Genomic DNA, 16,736 nt, shown 5'->3' with positions numbered 1-16,736 from the left:
GAGTTGGGTGCCACCTCAGTGCCCCAAGGACGAGCTCTCTCTCTTTTTTTTAAAGGCAAACAACCCAATTTTATTTATTTATTTTTAAAGATTTTCTTTATTTATTTGAGAGAGAGCGAGAGAGAACATGCGTAGGGAGAGAGGCAGATGGGAGGGAGAGGCAGACTCCCTGCAGAGCAGAGAGCCCGATGCAATGCGACCCTGGGATCCTGACCCGAGCTGAAGGCAGACCCTTAACCGACTGAGCCACCCCGGCGCCCCGAGGATGAGCTCTTTGTATACATGTTCATGCAGGCCCTACGGCTCTTGCAAGCAGATGCTGCTATCTTCCCCGTTTACAGGTGAGGGAACTAAGGCTCGGAGAAGTCCAGTGACCAGCCCAAGGCATCTCAGCCCGCAAGGAGTGGTGTTGGGCCTCAGAGCCGCGTCTCTTGAATGCCACTGCCTGCTCTTGACCTCACTAAGCCAGCCTCCCTTGAAAGCACCCTGTAGCCTACCTGCTTTGTGTCCCTGGCTTCCCAGAGGAGGACCCTGAGGGCCTGCATCCTCCTCCGATTCTGCGCCTCCAGAAGCCTCTCTCGTCCAGCCTCCCATCTCCTGCCTGGCGTCTTCTGTCCCAGCTGCTCCGCGGCCTGCCTCTGTGCGCCGGACGGTGACTGCTCATACAGCTGACACTCATTTTGCCACTTGCTTGTTCATGTAAGGACAGGCTCTTGTTGGGTTTGTTTTATTCCTTTGAGTTACAACTTAGGAACCTTGAGCCGAGTGACTGCATCTTCCACTTCAGATTGAGGTCACAAGGCTAAGCCGTTGACCAAACAGATTCTTTTAATGGCTCTAAAGATAGAGCAGATTTTGCGACCTGAGCGTGAACCTCCTGACGAGGAACAGCCTGGCCGCCTCTAAGTGCTGGCCCTGCATGAAACAGGGTAGGGCTTTCTGGATACTTCTGAATTAATTTGATAATGGATGGAGCACGACCAGCCGGAAGATAGCGGCGGTGATTACTGTCTGGCAGGCTAGGGTTCTGGATGCTGACGCTAATGGGAAAAATACTGAAATTACAAAGTCCGTTTGCTTTTCCTCATCTCCGGTAAGCGGGATGTGCCTTTCAGTGCAATTCTGTCCAGACAGGTAATTTTGCAGGTCCTGGTTTTGAGGAGGCAGAAACTGGCAGCCTCCAGTCCTTGCTGAGTAAGGGGCAGGCTTCATAGCTGCCCGGGGAGTTGCAGCCCCGTGGTGCGAACTGTGTCTGAAGACATTCTGTCTTTTCCTTCCCCCCAAAAAAGCTGAAGACACGAGCATCATGGTGATTGCACTTGTCCTTCGGTGATCCTGCTTTTGTTCCTTGTCCGTATTTGTGCGCTCTTGTGGTTTTGTAGGAGGCTGGCCCAGTGAGGGGTCCTGATGCACTTCCGGCTTAGTCAGGAGGCCAGTTCTCTCAGTGAAGGCTTTCGCAAAACAGATGACTATGGGGATGTCGTCTCAGTTTGGAACCAGCGCCCTTCCTCCACGGGCGGAGAATATGTGGTATCCTCTGTGGCACACTGCGTCCCTGTCGTCTGCAGACCTTTCCTTTTAAGGCTCCTTGTGTTTGGATTCTTCTCTAGTATTTTTTCTCAATCCTCTGTTTGTTTTGGAAATAAGACATGAGCTTTTAAAATGTTGTCATCCTCAGAAAAGTTTTTAGTGAGGGCCGCCTGGGTGGCTCAGTCGGTTGAGCGTCTGCCTTTGGCTCAGGTCGTGATCCCGGGGTCCTGGGATTGAGTCCCATGTCGGGCCCCCTGCTCAGCGGGGAGTCTGCTTCTCCTTCTGCCTCCACCTGCTCATGCTCTCTCTCCCTCTCTGTCTCTCTCCCAAATGAATAAATAAAATCTTTTTTAAAAAGTTTTTAATGAATTAGAAAAGCAGTTTTTGAAACTTATAATATTAATGAGGCAGATCCATTTTTGTCATTCACATAAATCGTGTCTGTGGAGAGGTTCCACTTCGGTGAAAGCCAGTGTTTGCTTTCGGCCTTGATGGGGACGTGCTTGGTGCATGCAAGGTAGGGGGTCGGCTTTTGTTTGGGGAGTAAGTTTTTGTCTTACATCTAAAACTATAGTGAGTACGTTGAATCTGTGTTTGAAGCAAGATGGTGGAAATCCAGTCTTGTCACTGGAATTGAAAAAATGAGTGAATCTCAGTTTCTTTTTACCAACTGCTCTGGATAGTCCTTAAGCAGAGCCCATCTTTCAAACAAATACTCAGTGGGCAACTTTCCCTGTCTTCATGCTTTTACTGTCGGTGCGTTTACTCTTCCAGTCAGATGACCCCCCCTATTTCCAGTGTTATTTTTACCTCAGTTGGGTTATCTTATGAGAGTAGAAATGTAACTTCCTGGAAATGTCACCCTTCTTTGCTTTTCATGCTTCTTTAATGGCATGGTTTTTACTCCAAGTGGGATACCTGTTAGGATTTTGTCACACTGACAGTGTGCAGGCGACCTTTGGTGGGGAGATGGGTCACAAAGCTGTCTTGTGATGTGCCCGGGAGTCGTGATGAGGGACTGGCCCCTGGTCTGTAGCACTGGGCATGGGGAGGACAGAGAGAGTGGGGGAGTGACCACAGCACCTGGCAGCTGGCTGTGTGTGGCACCAGGAGGCGCGGAGCCTGGGGGTCTGAGAGGATGGTGGGGGGAAGTCCAGGGAGAGCAGGTGTTTTCTGGGGAGACATGTTTTCTCCTTGTGCTTCCTAGCAGTATGTTTTGGAGGTTTGCCTTATGAAAAGGAACCCCTTATCCCCAGAAGGCCAGCAGAATAAGTTGTGCTGTTCCCCTAAAAGAACATTCTAGAATCTGTGCACCTGACAGGAAAGGTGTGTTTGTGACCATGTGTATCCTTTTTTCTAGTTCTGCTCCTTCCGCACCTCTCTTATAGGAGGGATTTTCTCCCTGGAGACGGCAGACACCCATGTCCTGCTCCAGGACCACAGCCCCGGCTTTCTGTAATGCTAGATGTCCCGTACCTCCTTTTCTCTCCCGGCTTGTCTGGGCCTCTTCACACACCCGCTCAGGCTGCTTGGGTGTCCGTGTGGCATCTACTGTCCCGTGCCTTCTGGACGTACCGCTGTGTTTAGCGGAAAGATTCTTACTAGGCTACGCCTGCCTGGCAGCAAGAGAGGAAGCTAGGGTCTTTGAGCCCCTGTTATGTGCCGGGAATGGTACGGATGTGATCTCGTTTAATCCTTGCAGTCATCCTATAGAGAAGCAGGGCTTTGCTTTACTGGGGGGGAACCTGAAGCTCAGAGGACACATGGCCAGCAAGTGGCAGGGGTGAGTGTCAGACCCACACTGCCCGACCTGGGTTACCCCATCGTGTGGGACAGCGTGAAGAGCCTGAGCAGGCAGACCTGAGGCCTGTTGTGGGCTCATCCTTTGCACCCCAGGAAGGAGGGCAGGCTGGTACCTGCCCTTTGGGGGGCCCCTGGGCAGCTCAGGTTTAGCATTCTGCCCTCTTGATTTCCTCTCTTGCTGATAAGCCAGAATGTTGAAAATCGAAGTTTGTGGCAGGCCACCGTGTCACGAGCAGAAGGGCTTCTGTGTCCCCAGCTGCCAAGGGAGGGTGGGTGACGTGCTCTCCAGGGTCCCTTCCAGTGGGAACGCTCCACAGCCGCTACAGCAGATGCAGCATTTCACTAGCACCTTCTCTGCCTGAGGCAGACACTGTGGGATAGCAGAGTGGGAGAGGGCGGGCTTCGGCCCTGGCTCACCATCAGGACTGCCTCGAGTCTGGGGCGAAATGCACACGCCAGCGTGTCACCCTGCACGTTGCATAAGCTCCCCAGGTGGTTCTGATGCACAGCAGGCTTAGAAACCTCAGCTGTCAGCCATGCAGCTGGAGAACGTGCAGCACACGTCCTCCCACGGTCTGAGGACGGCAGCGGGGAAACGAAGGCGCGGACCAGTGTGCTTGAGAAGCACTTAGCTCACGCTTACTGTGCGCTAGACACGCTTCTGAGGGCTTCACAGATAGGGACTCATGCAGCCATGCAACAGCTCCGTGAGACGGTTGGGATTTGTCCCCTCCATGAAGTAGCCCCCAGCTGACTGGTGAGGACAGGAGTCCTAGCAGACAGTCTGACTCAGGAGTCCGGCTGGAGCTCTTTGCTGTGTGGCAGTCTGTGTCTGAACCACGCAGAGAACAGCTAGTCCTCTGCTAGGCCAGTGAGCTGCAGTTACAAAGGCGCGTGGTGACACGGGCCGGGGCGGGGGGTGTTCTAGTAAGCAGTAATCCTCCGGTGCCGTGGGGAGCCCGGCATCTGCGCTTGAGGTTCAAGCCCAAAGAGCACCCGGCACAAATGCTGCGTGTGAAGGAAACCTGCCAGGTATAATTGTCGATCCGGAGTCAGCGTTGGAAGGCCCAGGCTCAGGGCCTGCCTGCCTTCTGTAAGTAATCACCAGGCTGTTTCTTCACGGTAGCGCTTTGGCTGGGCTCCGTGAGCCAGGATGGGACAGGACGGACGCGACAGGGTCCAGCCCTCAGGAGCGCACAGTTCAGGTGAAAGGGGGGCAGACTGCACAAAAGCACAGGGAAGGACATTACTTTTCCTTCTACATGTGACTGCCTCCCCTTCTTTCTTGGGGCCGCCAGCTTGGCTTTATTCCATAGCCTCAGGCCAAGGCATCACTGAAATGAGGACAGGAGGATGCACGGCCTTCCACGTAATGCTGCGCTCTGGCCTTCCCGGCTGAGTGAGCGCACATAAGCGCGGTCAGTGCTTTTGCTCTGGGGCAAGAGCTTAGATTTTATGGCCCTCGATGTGCAGCGTGGAGTGTTTGTTCCACGTCCGAGCAGCAGCTGTACGTTGGTAATTACATACAGGAGGTCACCACGCTGCTAACCGTGAGCCTGGTGGCGGCCGCAGCATCCGTGGCCACCACGATTTACCTGTTTGGAGGCTGGGTTTCTGTCAGCATAGAGGAGAGTCACGCTCGGCAGCCCTTGGGACAAAATAAAGGTGATCGTTTCCTTCTGGAGTGCAGATCTGACAGGCCGGAGGGCAGTTAGAGGAGACCCACCACGAGCCGGGCCTGAGTGGTGGCCCCACAGCCAGGGCCAGTGGTGACCTCACCCTCGGGGCCCAGGCCAGACAGCCGCCAAGGTGCCTCTTGCAGTGAGGGTGAACGCATCCAGCGTCAGCCAGGAGAGCGCCGCACATTCTTCTCTTTCTCTTGTAAGCAGTCGGCATTTAGTGGAAACCAGTGTCCTCTAACTGGGGTGATACTTAGAGCAAGAAATGACATTCGCTTTTCCTCCCTGCTTCGCTCCCTGCCTCCCTTAGCTGCTGGAATGTGGTGGGAATTTGTTCGACACCATCTGCATCGCCGTGAAGGCTGCTCTCTTCAACACAAGGTGAGTCTTCCTGGAAACAGCCCCAGGGGCACGTGCGCAGAGCCTGAGCAGACACTTGTGATGGACACGCGGGACATTTCTACCAAAGCTGACAGGAGAAGGTGATAAGGGGCTTTAGCATTAAACATGGTGGCACTTCATGGTAAGCTCCAGATTTCACAAGGTAAAACTCAGTATATGCATCAGTATATGTTTCTGGATTTGTTCTTTATATTGTTATTTTCGTTAAGTGACCCCATCCCATATAGAAAACTACTAGAAAACCACAGAGAAGCAAAAAGAGTGGAAAGCAAACACGGTCATCTGTCCAAAGACTGGATAAAGCTGCTTGGGAGCATGGGTTTGGCCTGCGTGTACTCTGCTCTACATCCAGCACCGCGAGCAATGCCCGGCACATAGTAGGTGTTCACACATTCCTTGATTGGACACAGGAATGTTCTAACAGCAGGGCGGCAGCCTGCGCTTGGGTTCAAGAGCAGGAAATGGTTCTGCCACCGTGGTTCAGCTTCCCAGCCAGCTGTGTAGCAAGGGACATGGCCCTAAGCCCTCTTGAGGCCGGCATTTCCTCTGACTGATCACACAGCCTTCTCCCCTTCCTTCCGTGGACCCGGTTCTTGCAGGAGAGTTTGCAGCGTTTGAAAAGAAACGCGTGGGTGGGGATGTTGAGGCCATGAGCGCTTGCGTTAAAGGAATGGGGGCTCCTGGGGTGTAGAACATGAGGGTTAGAGACTTCTAGGGATATAGGCTAAGGAATTAACTGGAAAAATGAGCAAGGGTATTATTCTAGAATGTTTATCACAGCCTCTTTGTAACGGTGAGACATTGGGAGCAACCTGAGTGTCCCAACACGGGGGTCACTGTGTGCACATCAGCCTGTTTAGGGCTTTGAAACCAGGCACTAAACACAGTCCTCTCATCTCGTTTGTTTTGTTGTATTTTACTTTTGGTAACTCTTATATTGTGATTATGTCTGAAGATAGATAGATAGATAGATAGATAGATAGACAGACAGACAGATGGACAGATATGTATATCCCAAAATGGGCATTGTGATTATTTTCCAGTGCTCCTCTAATAGGCAACATTTTTCTGTGTTTTAGAGGTTTTCTGTGTTGAATTTAGACTACCTGTGTAATTCAGAAGAAAACAAAAAGTTACATAAATTTCAATCAGACGTTGCAGGATAGAATATTTGCTGTGAACGAAAGCGGTAGAGCGCCCCAGCCTGAGCTATGCCACTAGACTCCTGGCTGAGATCAGTCAAGAGGTGGGCCTGGCACTGGTGGCCGTGGTGGGGCCCGAGGACCAATGCCATTGTAGCAGCTGGTGCTGGGGCTCTATTGGAGAAGAAAGGAAGTTGCCATCTGTTGTACCTTGAGCTTCAGAAATAACTACCCATCTGCCAGCTGGTTTCCATGGGCACCAGGGCAAAAAGAGAGAGTAGAACCAGACGAGGCTGTTTGGCTGTGGGGGAAGTGTTGGGCAAATTGGACATCAGGACGGTGAAACCCAGCTGCTCAGATGGGGAGGGTGCCTGTCGTGGGCAAAGCCATAGGTCTCATCCCACAGGGACCAGCCCTACAGGTAGCAGGGAATGTGGACTGTGTGAGGCATCAGCTGGTACGTGGAAAGACCTTTTCTAGAGCCCATGTCCTTTAGAAGGAGAGAGGCCATTCTCTAGCCCTGCAGCTGAACCAGGCTGTGGCCAGAGTGTTGGAAAGAAATGTGTGTGTGTATATGTGTGTTTGCACGCGTGTGCACGCGTGTGTGTGTGTGTGTTTGCGCACGCTTATTTTTTAACATACCAATCAAAATTCAAACCGGTTACCTGACTTGCACAAATAGGGCGTTACTTAATACTTACACCCTGGGTGCCCCGACATGGACACTTTGAGCCAGGGCACACCCAGCAGGACCCCTTGGTTCCATCAGACATTCCCCAGCTGCAGCTCATCTGCTGTGGCTGTGGCCCTTGTGTAGGGACAGCCAGCCGGGATGGGATCATAGAGGGCTTTTGTTAGAGGAACAGGGCAAAGCACCAGCGCTGTTTCCGTTACGCGGCTGAATGGACCACCTCTTCCTTCCTGGCTCCTCCACCCCAGATGGGGATGGTCAAATGTGTTTCCCAGCACCCCGCTTGAGAAACAGAATGTTGCCCGCCGCCCCCAGAAGCCCTCTCACCCTCCACCCCCGTGCTATCACGACAGCCACTGAGGATAGCCATTGTCCTGCAACAGTAGACCGGTTTTGTACTTGATACAAATGAAATCCCACAGTGTGTTCTCTTTTGTGTCTGCTTCATTCACTGAGCATTATGTTTCGAGACATCTGTATTGTGGCCCGCAGTCATCGCTTGCTTTCTGCTGCGTGGTGGCCCCTTGTGTGACTGCGTCACCGTTTACTTACCCATTCTGTTGATGAGCATCGGGGTGGTTTCCAGGTGGGGGCCACTCCAAACACGAACATTTTTGTCTTTTTCTTACACATATTTACCCACTTCTGTTGGGTACGGGTGAGAATTTTGGATCATAAGGCACGGCTGTGTTTGGTTTTAGTCGATACTGCAAAACAGTTTTCTAAAGAGCTTTTACTAGGTGATACTCCCACCAGCACTGTGTAAGCGTTCTGGGTTGCTTCGCATCTTTGCCAATTCGTCGTCGTCGTTGTTGTCTTTTTACTATCTGCCATCCTGGCGTGTGTCTTGGTATCATACTGTACTTTTAATTTGCATTTCCTTGATGAATATTTAAGGTGAATACCTTTTTGTGTGTTCGTTGGCTACTTGAATACCCTCTTTTATGAAGTCTTTGTTCAGGTCTTTTGCCTATTTTTCTATTAGGTTGTCAGTCTTTTATATTTGGTAGGAATTCTTTTTTTTTTTTTTTTTTTTTTTTTTTAGCTGCAGTAGGAATTCTTTACGTGACATGTCAGCTCGTATGTATACACACACAACATACGTATTTGCAAATATTTTCTCCATTCTGGAATATCTTTTTAACTTCTTTTTTTTTTTAAGATTTTTTTAATTTATTCATTTGAGAGAGACACAGCGAGTGAGAACGTGAGCAGGGGGAGGGTCACAGGGAGAGGAAGAAGCAGACTCCCCACTGAGCAAGGAGTCCGATGTGGGGCTCGATCCCAGGACCCCAGGATCATGACCTGAGCCGAAGGTAGAGGCTTAACCGACTGAGCCATCCAGGTGTCCCATCTTTTTAACTTCTAAATGATGTCTTTTGACAAACAGAAGTTGATTTTTTTTTTTTTTTTTAATTTTGAAACATTGTTCAGAGGGCCATTGAGAAAATGTTCTCTTCTGCCTAGGGGTGATTATGCTCTTCTGAAAGTACAGAACGTCAGCCTGACGTGGGGAGATCATTTCATTTCTAATATCCATTTAATCAAGGTGAAAAACATCAAGTGGAGCTTGTGTCCTGAGACCCTGACCAGTGAAATTACACAAGTCAGGCTTACCCCTTTAGACCACGCTGAAGACCTTCCCCCTTTGCGAGCTTCTCTACTAGCTTAAGCAGCTCTTTCCAGAATAAAGAAATGTTAGCTCTTAATGTTCTCTTCACCCTCGGGCTTTCCCGTCCTTCAGCCGCACTTTCTGATACGTTTCAGAACATGTTCTTCACTTGCGTGGGTCTAGATATGTTAATTTTGACAAATGTGTATCTAAATATGGAACAGATGGACACCTTGACAATAGTCATGGGCGGGACTTCTCAGCACTTGCCTCCTTTGGCTTCCCATGCTTTATCTTTGTCACCTGTTTACCTGCCAACACGTGGAAAGTGGAAAGGTTGGTGGGTTTCGGAGAAAATACAAACACACGTACATTCTTCTCTAGTTTTCTAGTTTCTCTGCCCTCGTATAGGCAGGTGCTGTCACGCTAGCAGTGGTGCGAAGCCCACACTGCTGGGGGGGCCAGAGGGCCTGCATCCCCGTCTTTGTTCCAACAGTCGTTAGTGCTGTGACCTTGAACAAGTAATTAAATCTCATTCAATAAATGAGTCCCTCCTTGTGTCAGATAGTGCATTAAGACTCGAAGGATGGGGAAATGAGTACAACATAGACCATCGTTTCATTTGTCTTATTTCTGTCTTGGGGAACATAACCGAGTAACAGCCGATTAAAATGTCCGACTCTATTTCATTGCTTTTTTTTTTTTTTCAATGAAATAATAAACGTGAATGTATCCCAATAAACTCGAGAGGATTATCCAAATATATGGTACTGTTTTATTATAGTATATTCCATAGACACACATAATTTTCCAGAATCAGAATATCTTGGATACAAAGGCTTCAAATGTCAAAGAAAAGTTCTGATTAACAAATGAATTTCTGCATGAAAGTAACAAGATAAAGACCAAAAAGAATCTCATGTAATAACTCACTGCATTCCCTAACAAGTCCCTCATCCCCTGTGTGATTTGAGCTTGAAGGGATTCACTTTTAGGTAAGATTCTTTGCCTTGTTCACAATGACACCATGTAAAAATCTGTGCAGTAGATTTTATAATTCTTCATAATCCTCAACACATTTGAATCTATTGTTTTTTCTCCCTTTATGGCAAGTCCTTTTTGTGGTCCGTTCAAGAAATCTTTGTTTACGCCCAAGTCATGAAGATGTTTTTAGTTTTTCTTCTTTTATTTTTTAAAGATTTTGTGTATTTGTTTGAGAGAGAATACACACAGGAAGCAGGGAGGGCAGTGGGAGAGGGACAAGCAGACTCTCCACTGAGCTGGGAGCCCGATGCACGGCTTAATCCCAGGAATTTGGGATCATGACCTGAGCCAAAGGCAGATGCTTAACCAGCTGAGCCACCCAGGAGCCCCTTAGTTTTTCTTCTAAAAGCTTTATTGTTGGGCGCCTGGGTGGCTCAGTCGGTTAAGCGTCTGCCTTTGGCTCAGGTCATGATCGCAGAATCCCTGGATTGAGCCCTGCGTTGGGCTCCCTGCTCAGCGGGAAGTCTGCTTCTCCCTCTGCCCCTCACTCTGCTCATGCTCTCTCTCTCAAACAAATAAATAAAATCTTTATTAAAAAAATAAAAGCTTTATTGTTTTGTCTTTCCCGTCTATCTCTGTAGTCCATTTGGTATGGATTTTTGCATATGGTGTGAGGTAGAGATCAAGATTCTTTTTTTTTTTTTCCCCATGTGCATATCTGATTGACCAAGCATCATTTTTAAAAAGACCTCCTTTCTTCACTGCTCTGCAGGGTTGCCTGTGCACTTTTGACAGAGAAGATAGGGATGAGGGTGATGAAGTACAGGTGGAGTGTGACTTTATCTTGTGAGCTGCAGGAATTCTGACTCCTCTCCTCCATCTCAAGAGAAAGAAGTTCTCTTTCTTCGTCCCAGCAAGTGGGAATTTGAATTGTGCTTCTGCTTCTAGGATACCAAGAGTTCGTGTTCTAGAGGATGAAGAAGGGTCCAAGGACATCGAGCTCTCAGATGACCCTTATGACTGCATCCGGCTAAGTGTGGAGAATGTCCCCTGCATTGTCACCCTGTGCAAGGTATGTGGTTGTACTGATGGTTTTTGAATTCCCTGTGGGTCTCCCTCAACCCCAACCCATTTAGGTTACTTAATAGGTTGAGAAGTTATAGTTTCACAAACCATGTACAAGTAGCTTTAATCCAAATCCAATAATTTGGTTATATTAGAAACCACTATATGAGCAGCTCTTTTTTTTTTTTTTTTCAACTGGAAGATATGGAGTCCCAGGAATACACAAGTGGGTTCATAGTAATAGTAGCCTGAGTTTGTTAAGCTCCTCGTACCAGGCATTGCACTCAAACACCCTGTGCGCACATTTCCCTTAACTCCCTCAGTTCCACGGGGTCGAGGGAGGTTAGAGGTGAACACTGTTCCCTCTGTGGGCCCCAGTGTCCACATCTACGAAACGAGGGATTGGAGCAGGGCCTGGGGATCTGTTATGTCAAGTGTGGTTTTTACGTGCGCACAGAGGCCCCGGGAACCTAACCTCCGGCCGGGGCTGCTGCGTACCTGGCCCTGCCCAAGGCTGCCCACCGAGGCCTGGATTGACTGAGCCTGTCCTCGATTCCACACAGGATTCATAGAGAAATAGGACCGAGTAGGTCAGGTTTAATTCCCCTGAAACCACTTCATGAAGCTGGGGTGTGGTGAAGCGTTGGGACTGAGCGAAGCCACCCGCTCTTGACTCATTCTTGAGCATGGCTCTTAGCTGGCACCCTCTCGATTCATCTTTGTCATCAGTGAAACATCCACGTGGCTTCATGTGTCAGTGTCTCCTGCGCCCCTCTGCTGGGGACTCTTGGTGGCCCCTGACTTGGCTGGTCTCTGAATTATGGCTCTCACCCCACTCCCCACCCCATATTTCCTTCTCGTGCTTTTGTAATTCTGCTTCCACGGTGGCCTGTGGTGGAATTGTTGAGCATGTTTTCCACGGGAGCAGAATCTAGAAGATCTTGCGTGGGCAGTGCGGGTCCTTCACTGGTGTAGATACTCCCTCCACAAGGCGCTCGAGGCTGGGGTCTGGGATGCGTGTTACTCACGCGTGTACCCCACTGACTTGGCAGATCGGCTACCGGCATGTCGTGGACGCTACTCTTCAGGAGGAAGCCTGCTCCTTGGCCAGCTTGCTGGTGTCTGTGACCAGCACGGGGGTCGTGACGTGCATGAGGAAAGTGGGGAAGGGCAGCCTGGACCCGGAGAGCATCTTCGAGATGATGGAGGTGAGGCTCTGGCTCTGAGGCAGGTGCAGACACCTGACGGGGAACGCGTGCTGCCTCTTGCCCCTCGGTCCCACCATGGGAATTCTCCCTTTGCACCCTTGACCCCAGACATAGAACTTGGAGAATAGCTGGTGTGAGCTGCTTGTCTCCTGACCTAGCCAAGGGTGGAGGTGATGGGGGCTCTGGATTGGGAGGTAAGGAACCTGTCGGTCATTGTCCCTCATCTTCTCCCTCTCTGATCCCACATTTCCATGTCTCTGGATGGAAGTGTTGGACTGATAACGTGGAGTCACTTGTAACTCCCAAATCCCAGGCTTTTGAGAGCTGATGAGGGAACTGGGTTCCTGCCTGACCGCTTCCTGTCCTTTGAAGAGAGTAAGTAAAGGTGGAGGCAGGGGGCTGAAGGATGGCCATCTCCCCATTTCTTCATGAGTCTAGAAGTATTCAGATGGAGACAACTGGGAAACCCTTCCAACGGTCTCAGGCTGTCCAGCAGCCCCACCCAGGAGGCGCTTTCCAGCTCGGTGCTGATTGGTCGATGTGTGTGTGTGTCCCTTACGGGCCTGAAAGCCTCCCGTGGCAGGGACCCCCTGTGTCTTCCCAGACTCACCTTCCCCCGTGTCCACCTCGTCTTTCCAGAAGTCTTGGAGGACTCTGACACAAACCGACTGACTGACTGAATTGCCAGGAACAGCGTTAGCCGGACCCAGGTGTTTTGCTTTAGGTAAAAGGCACACGCAGAGGTCACGCTTAATCACGGGCAAGGTTGCCACACATGCTCTTCCTTTATTCCTAGAAACAGTGACTTTTCACTGAAGACACTAAGCATTTAATGTCCATTTTCTCTTTTATCGTCTTACTTGAAAGCAAAGCTGGGCAGTGTATATGGTGTCGTGAACTCAGACACGAAGACACACTGTCCTCCCTGTAAGTCCTGGCTCTGGGCCACAGCTCGCGCATCCCAGAGGGAGGGTGACAGCAGCGGTGGCGCCTGTCGCTGCGTGTGTCGTGAGAAGCCAGTGAGGGTGTGGAGGTGAAGCACACGGCACCGTGGGGGCCTAGCCCGAGTGCTCAGTAGATGCGTTCTCCTCGGTGCCCTGAGCTCAGCTGTCTAGCCCTGTGTGGCAGCGGGTATTCTTCGTGGCCGGTTGGTTAACTGGCTAGTTTTTTTAAAAAAACAAAAACACTTAAAGTACTTGATAACTTCTACCAGAGGCCTCTCTAGACAACTGGCTTGTTTTAGAAGGAACTCTTTCCCCACCCCCTGGAGAATTTTACGAGAATTCCAGTATGTACAACGGAAGTTGTAAGTAATAGTGAGAATGTATTGTGCACTGTGTGTCCAGCACCCTGTTTTTTAGGGCTTTAAATGTATTATGTCATTTAGTCCTCAGCCGTCGTGTGAGGCAACTACTGTTGTCATCCTTCATTTTACAGACGTGGAAATTGAGACCTGTAGCAGATAAAGTCACTTGCCTACGGGGTTCCCAGCTCATAAATGCTGGCGCTAGGATTCAAACCCAGACCGTGCGCTTCCAGAGCTGTCCCCCCGCCCCTGCAGCCACACTGAGCTATTTTAAACCTTATACACCGGGTCTGCTGGGGCTGCCAGAGCTCCGTCTGGTGAGCCAGGCTCCATCCTCCTCTGGGGCGCGGCGAATGCGGTCTGTAGACCCTGCTCAGGGGTACCATGGCCCCGTGGTCTCGTCTCACTGCTCTGGTCTCACCCAGGGATGCAGCCATCCAGAAGTGCCTGCTGTGACACGTAAAACGTCGGGGGTGGCTGTGCAGGCCGCCACCGCCGACCTCTGCCGTTCGCATTCCGACCTCCCGAGTGCCGGTGTCCCGCCTGTCTCACCCCCTCTTACCCTCGCTCCCCGCCTTCATCTGTATGGACAGTCAGTACCCCTGTCTGATCGACTGACAGTTTTTCTTTAGTTGGCCACTTCCCACTTTTAGACTGAGATCTTTCCGTGTAAGTTTCCAGTAATGCTCGGAGTCTCATCCTGTGTCACAGTGAGGAGAGAGAGGAGAAGGTCCCTGGAACTGGGAGGATTGGGGCGGGGGTCAAGGCCGGGGTGTCTTTCTCCCTGACGTTGCTGAGAGGGGAACCGCATGCGGCACAGTGGAATTAACAGTGCTGTGGAAACACGGAAGACTCGATGAGGTGGGGACTTGTGGTTGGTTCCTCAGAGTCTTAAAATGCTTCGTGAGCTCAGACATGGTAACAGTTTCATAAAGAAAGATTTTTGTATGTGAGTGTTTTTTTGTGGCTCCTGCGTAGGGGCTAATTAGGAACTCGGTGGGTTGTCTGACCTCTTGACGTGTCTTGTTCCAACGTTGCCTGCCCTTAGCATCTCTGCATGGCAGCAACGCCCGAGACCCTACCCAGGGCTCAACTCGGGCCCATCCGAACAGCTCTGTGTCGAGATTTGGTGGCAGGTGAACGAGAAAGTGCTTGTTCAGACGTGTCCCCGGAACCATCTGTTCCTTCATTAGCCAGACTCTCCATTCCCTGTGGCCTCCCCCTGCATTCCCACCACAGCGCTGTGGGACTTGGCAGTCGCCGGGAGCAGATTTGGTTGACAATTTTGCTGCTTGTTGTAATGGCAGCGGGAGTGCTAAGCGTGAGCTAATGGCTGAGGCTGCCTTTGCTGCTTCCTGCTGGCCGCCTGGGGGTTGGCGAGGGTATTTTTTTTTTTTCTTTGTTTTTGTTTTTAGGGTGGAGATTTTTCCAGGGTGTAACTGCTCTGTCGTGGTGGTTGCGGGTTTGTTTTCCACTTGGTTTGGTGCACTAAGTAAAAGCCCCGTAAGCAGATGGAATGTGTACCCTTCGGAACGGCTAGCAGGCGGAGGGAGGCGTCCCCGGTCCGGGTGTGCGCGCCTCACAGGCGGGTGTGTGCTTGCTTCTGTCCTGCAGACCGGCAAGCGAGTGGGCAAGGTGCTGCACGCCTCCCTGCAGAGCGTCCTGCACAAGGAGGAAAGCCTGGGGCCCAAGAGACCGAAAGTCGGCTTCCTCGGGTGATTTACACATCAGCGCAAATGCGGGGTGTTTGGGTTTTTTTGCTTTTCCTTTTAAGCCGCTGTTTGTATATATTTTTCTTATCTGTTATAAATTTGAGGCAACATTTGTACATGTAAAATTAAAGTATATTTTCTAACCTGGCTTGGTACGGCTAGAGTTCTTCAGCAGCAACCCAAGGTGCTATTTAGTGACACCGCCCCCCCCCCCCCGGAAAGTCTGGCCCTGGTCTAGCAACTGGCAACCAGATCCAGAGATCTGCTTCCAGGGAGACTCGTTTCTCTCCTGCTGCAGGAGTTCAAAACAACCACAAAAACACTAGAATAAGGACCTACCAGAAAAATGGTTTAAAGGAAATGCTTATGATACGTATTTTATGAAAATTTCCCCTGTAGAACTTTCAAAATAAGAAACACACACACACACACACACACACACACACACACACACACACACAGAGGGTTCATTCTCCTTGTGGATTTGGTGCTTCTGGGGGAGGACAAAGGAGGCACAGGCCTCAGGTACATGGCCATGGCTTCCACCTGGCTGGTGAACCTTGCTGAGTCCTGGGGAAACCCATTTCTTGCTTCCTGCCCTCCAAGAAATCCACGCCGAGCTCCCTAGGGTCCAGGGCTTAGTGGCCGCTTTGGTCCTTGGCCAAGCATTCTTATCACTCTTATTTTGAAATTGCTCTGGATTTTATAGTCACTCCCTTGTGTTTCGTAAGATTTCCTTGTTTTATCAGCACAAGAAGGCTGTTTTAGGAGTGTTGTCATTTGATTACTCAGCCTGCCTTCATACTCTGGGGACGGAAGGGAACGCCATTCTTGATGGCCCCAGAAGACTCCTCATCAGCCTGTATTCTACTCACAGCGCAGTGTGCTGGAATTAAGTCTCTTCAGAGGTTGAGCAATCTTTAGTTTTTTCCAAACCGAAACTCCCCAGTCAATCTTAAAGAGCCCTGGGGAAGAAGCCGATTCACGAAGGGCGAATATCTCAGCCACGGCATTTGCTCTCCGCATTTCAGTTAGACAAATAGGGTGAGCAGTTAGGAATGTATTGTCTAATGGAAGGAACAGAATGCGAGTTGAAGCCTGGTTCCAGAGGTCCTGTCCTTCTGCTGGCATGGCCGAGGGCCATCCCTGTGGGGACAAACAGCTGTCCGCACTTGGACTCGGAGCTGCTGTCCTCTTGAGAACACAGCCTGGGTTTTCATTGCTTTTACAATGTTTTTCCAGTGATTGTCCCTCCAGGTGCCATGACGGTGCTCTCGACAAGGCAGCAGTGAGCCTGGTACTCCTCCCCTCCTCCTGGCTGACTGCCCGTGATGGGACATTGACAGTGGTCAAGACGCAGCTAGAGTTTGAGTCAAATGTAGAAGCTTCAGTCCTGATGATGAAAGACATCAGACAGATGCGTCTTTGCCCGGCTGGGCGCATGACCGCTACCCAACGGGGCTGACTGGCAAAGCAGTTACAGTGAAAACGGAGGCGAGAAATCAGTTAGCATCTGTCTCTGCCACCACCTTTCCCAGGCCACCCCCACCTGTCAGGAGCGAACATCACACGTGAAATGGAACCCCCCAATGAGCAAGGTCT

General features: G+C 50.5%; 1 protein-coding gene across 1 annotated transcript in view; it reads left to right on the top strand.

The window, feature by feature from the left end:
* EXOSC7 (exosome component 7) overlaps positions 1–15,281 on the top strand; it is a 36,657-nt gene extending 21,376 nt beyond the window's left edge. Inside the window, exons 5-8 of the mRNA XM_040628940.1 lie at positions 5,323–5,393; positions 10,792–10,915; positions 11,961–12,116; positions 15,037–15,281. Of these exons, the coding sequence (XP_040484874.1) occupies positions 5,323–5,393; positions 10,792–10,915; positions 11,961–12,116; positions 15,037–15,141 (456 nt within the window). The 3' untranslated portion in view covers positions 15,142–15,281. The remainder of the gene's footprint in view (positions 1–5,322; positions 5,394–10,791; positions 10,916–11,960; positions 12,117–15,036) is intronic.
* The last annotated feature ends 1,455 nt before the right edge of the window (positions 15,282–16,736 follow it).

This window comes from Ursus maritimus, unplaced genomic scaffold (genome assembly GCF_017311325.1).
Source record: "Ursus maritimus isolate PB19 unplaced genomic scaffold, ASM1731132v1 scaffold_14, whole genome shotgun sequence".
NCBI classification, from domain to species: Eukaryota; Metazoa; Chordata; class Mammalia; order Carnivora; family Ursidae; genus Ursus; species Ursus maritimus.
This window is presented reverse-complemented; position numbering and strand designations above follow the sequence as displayed.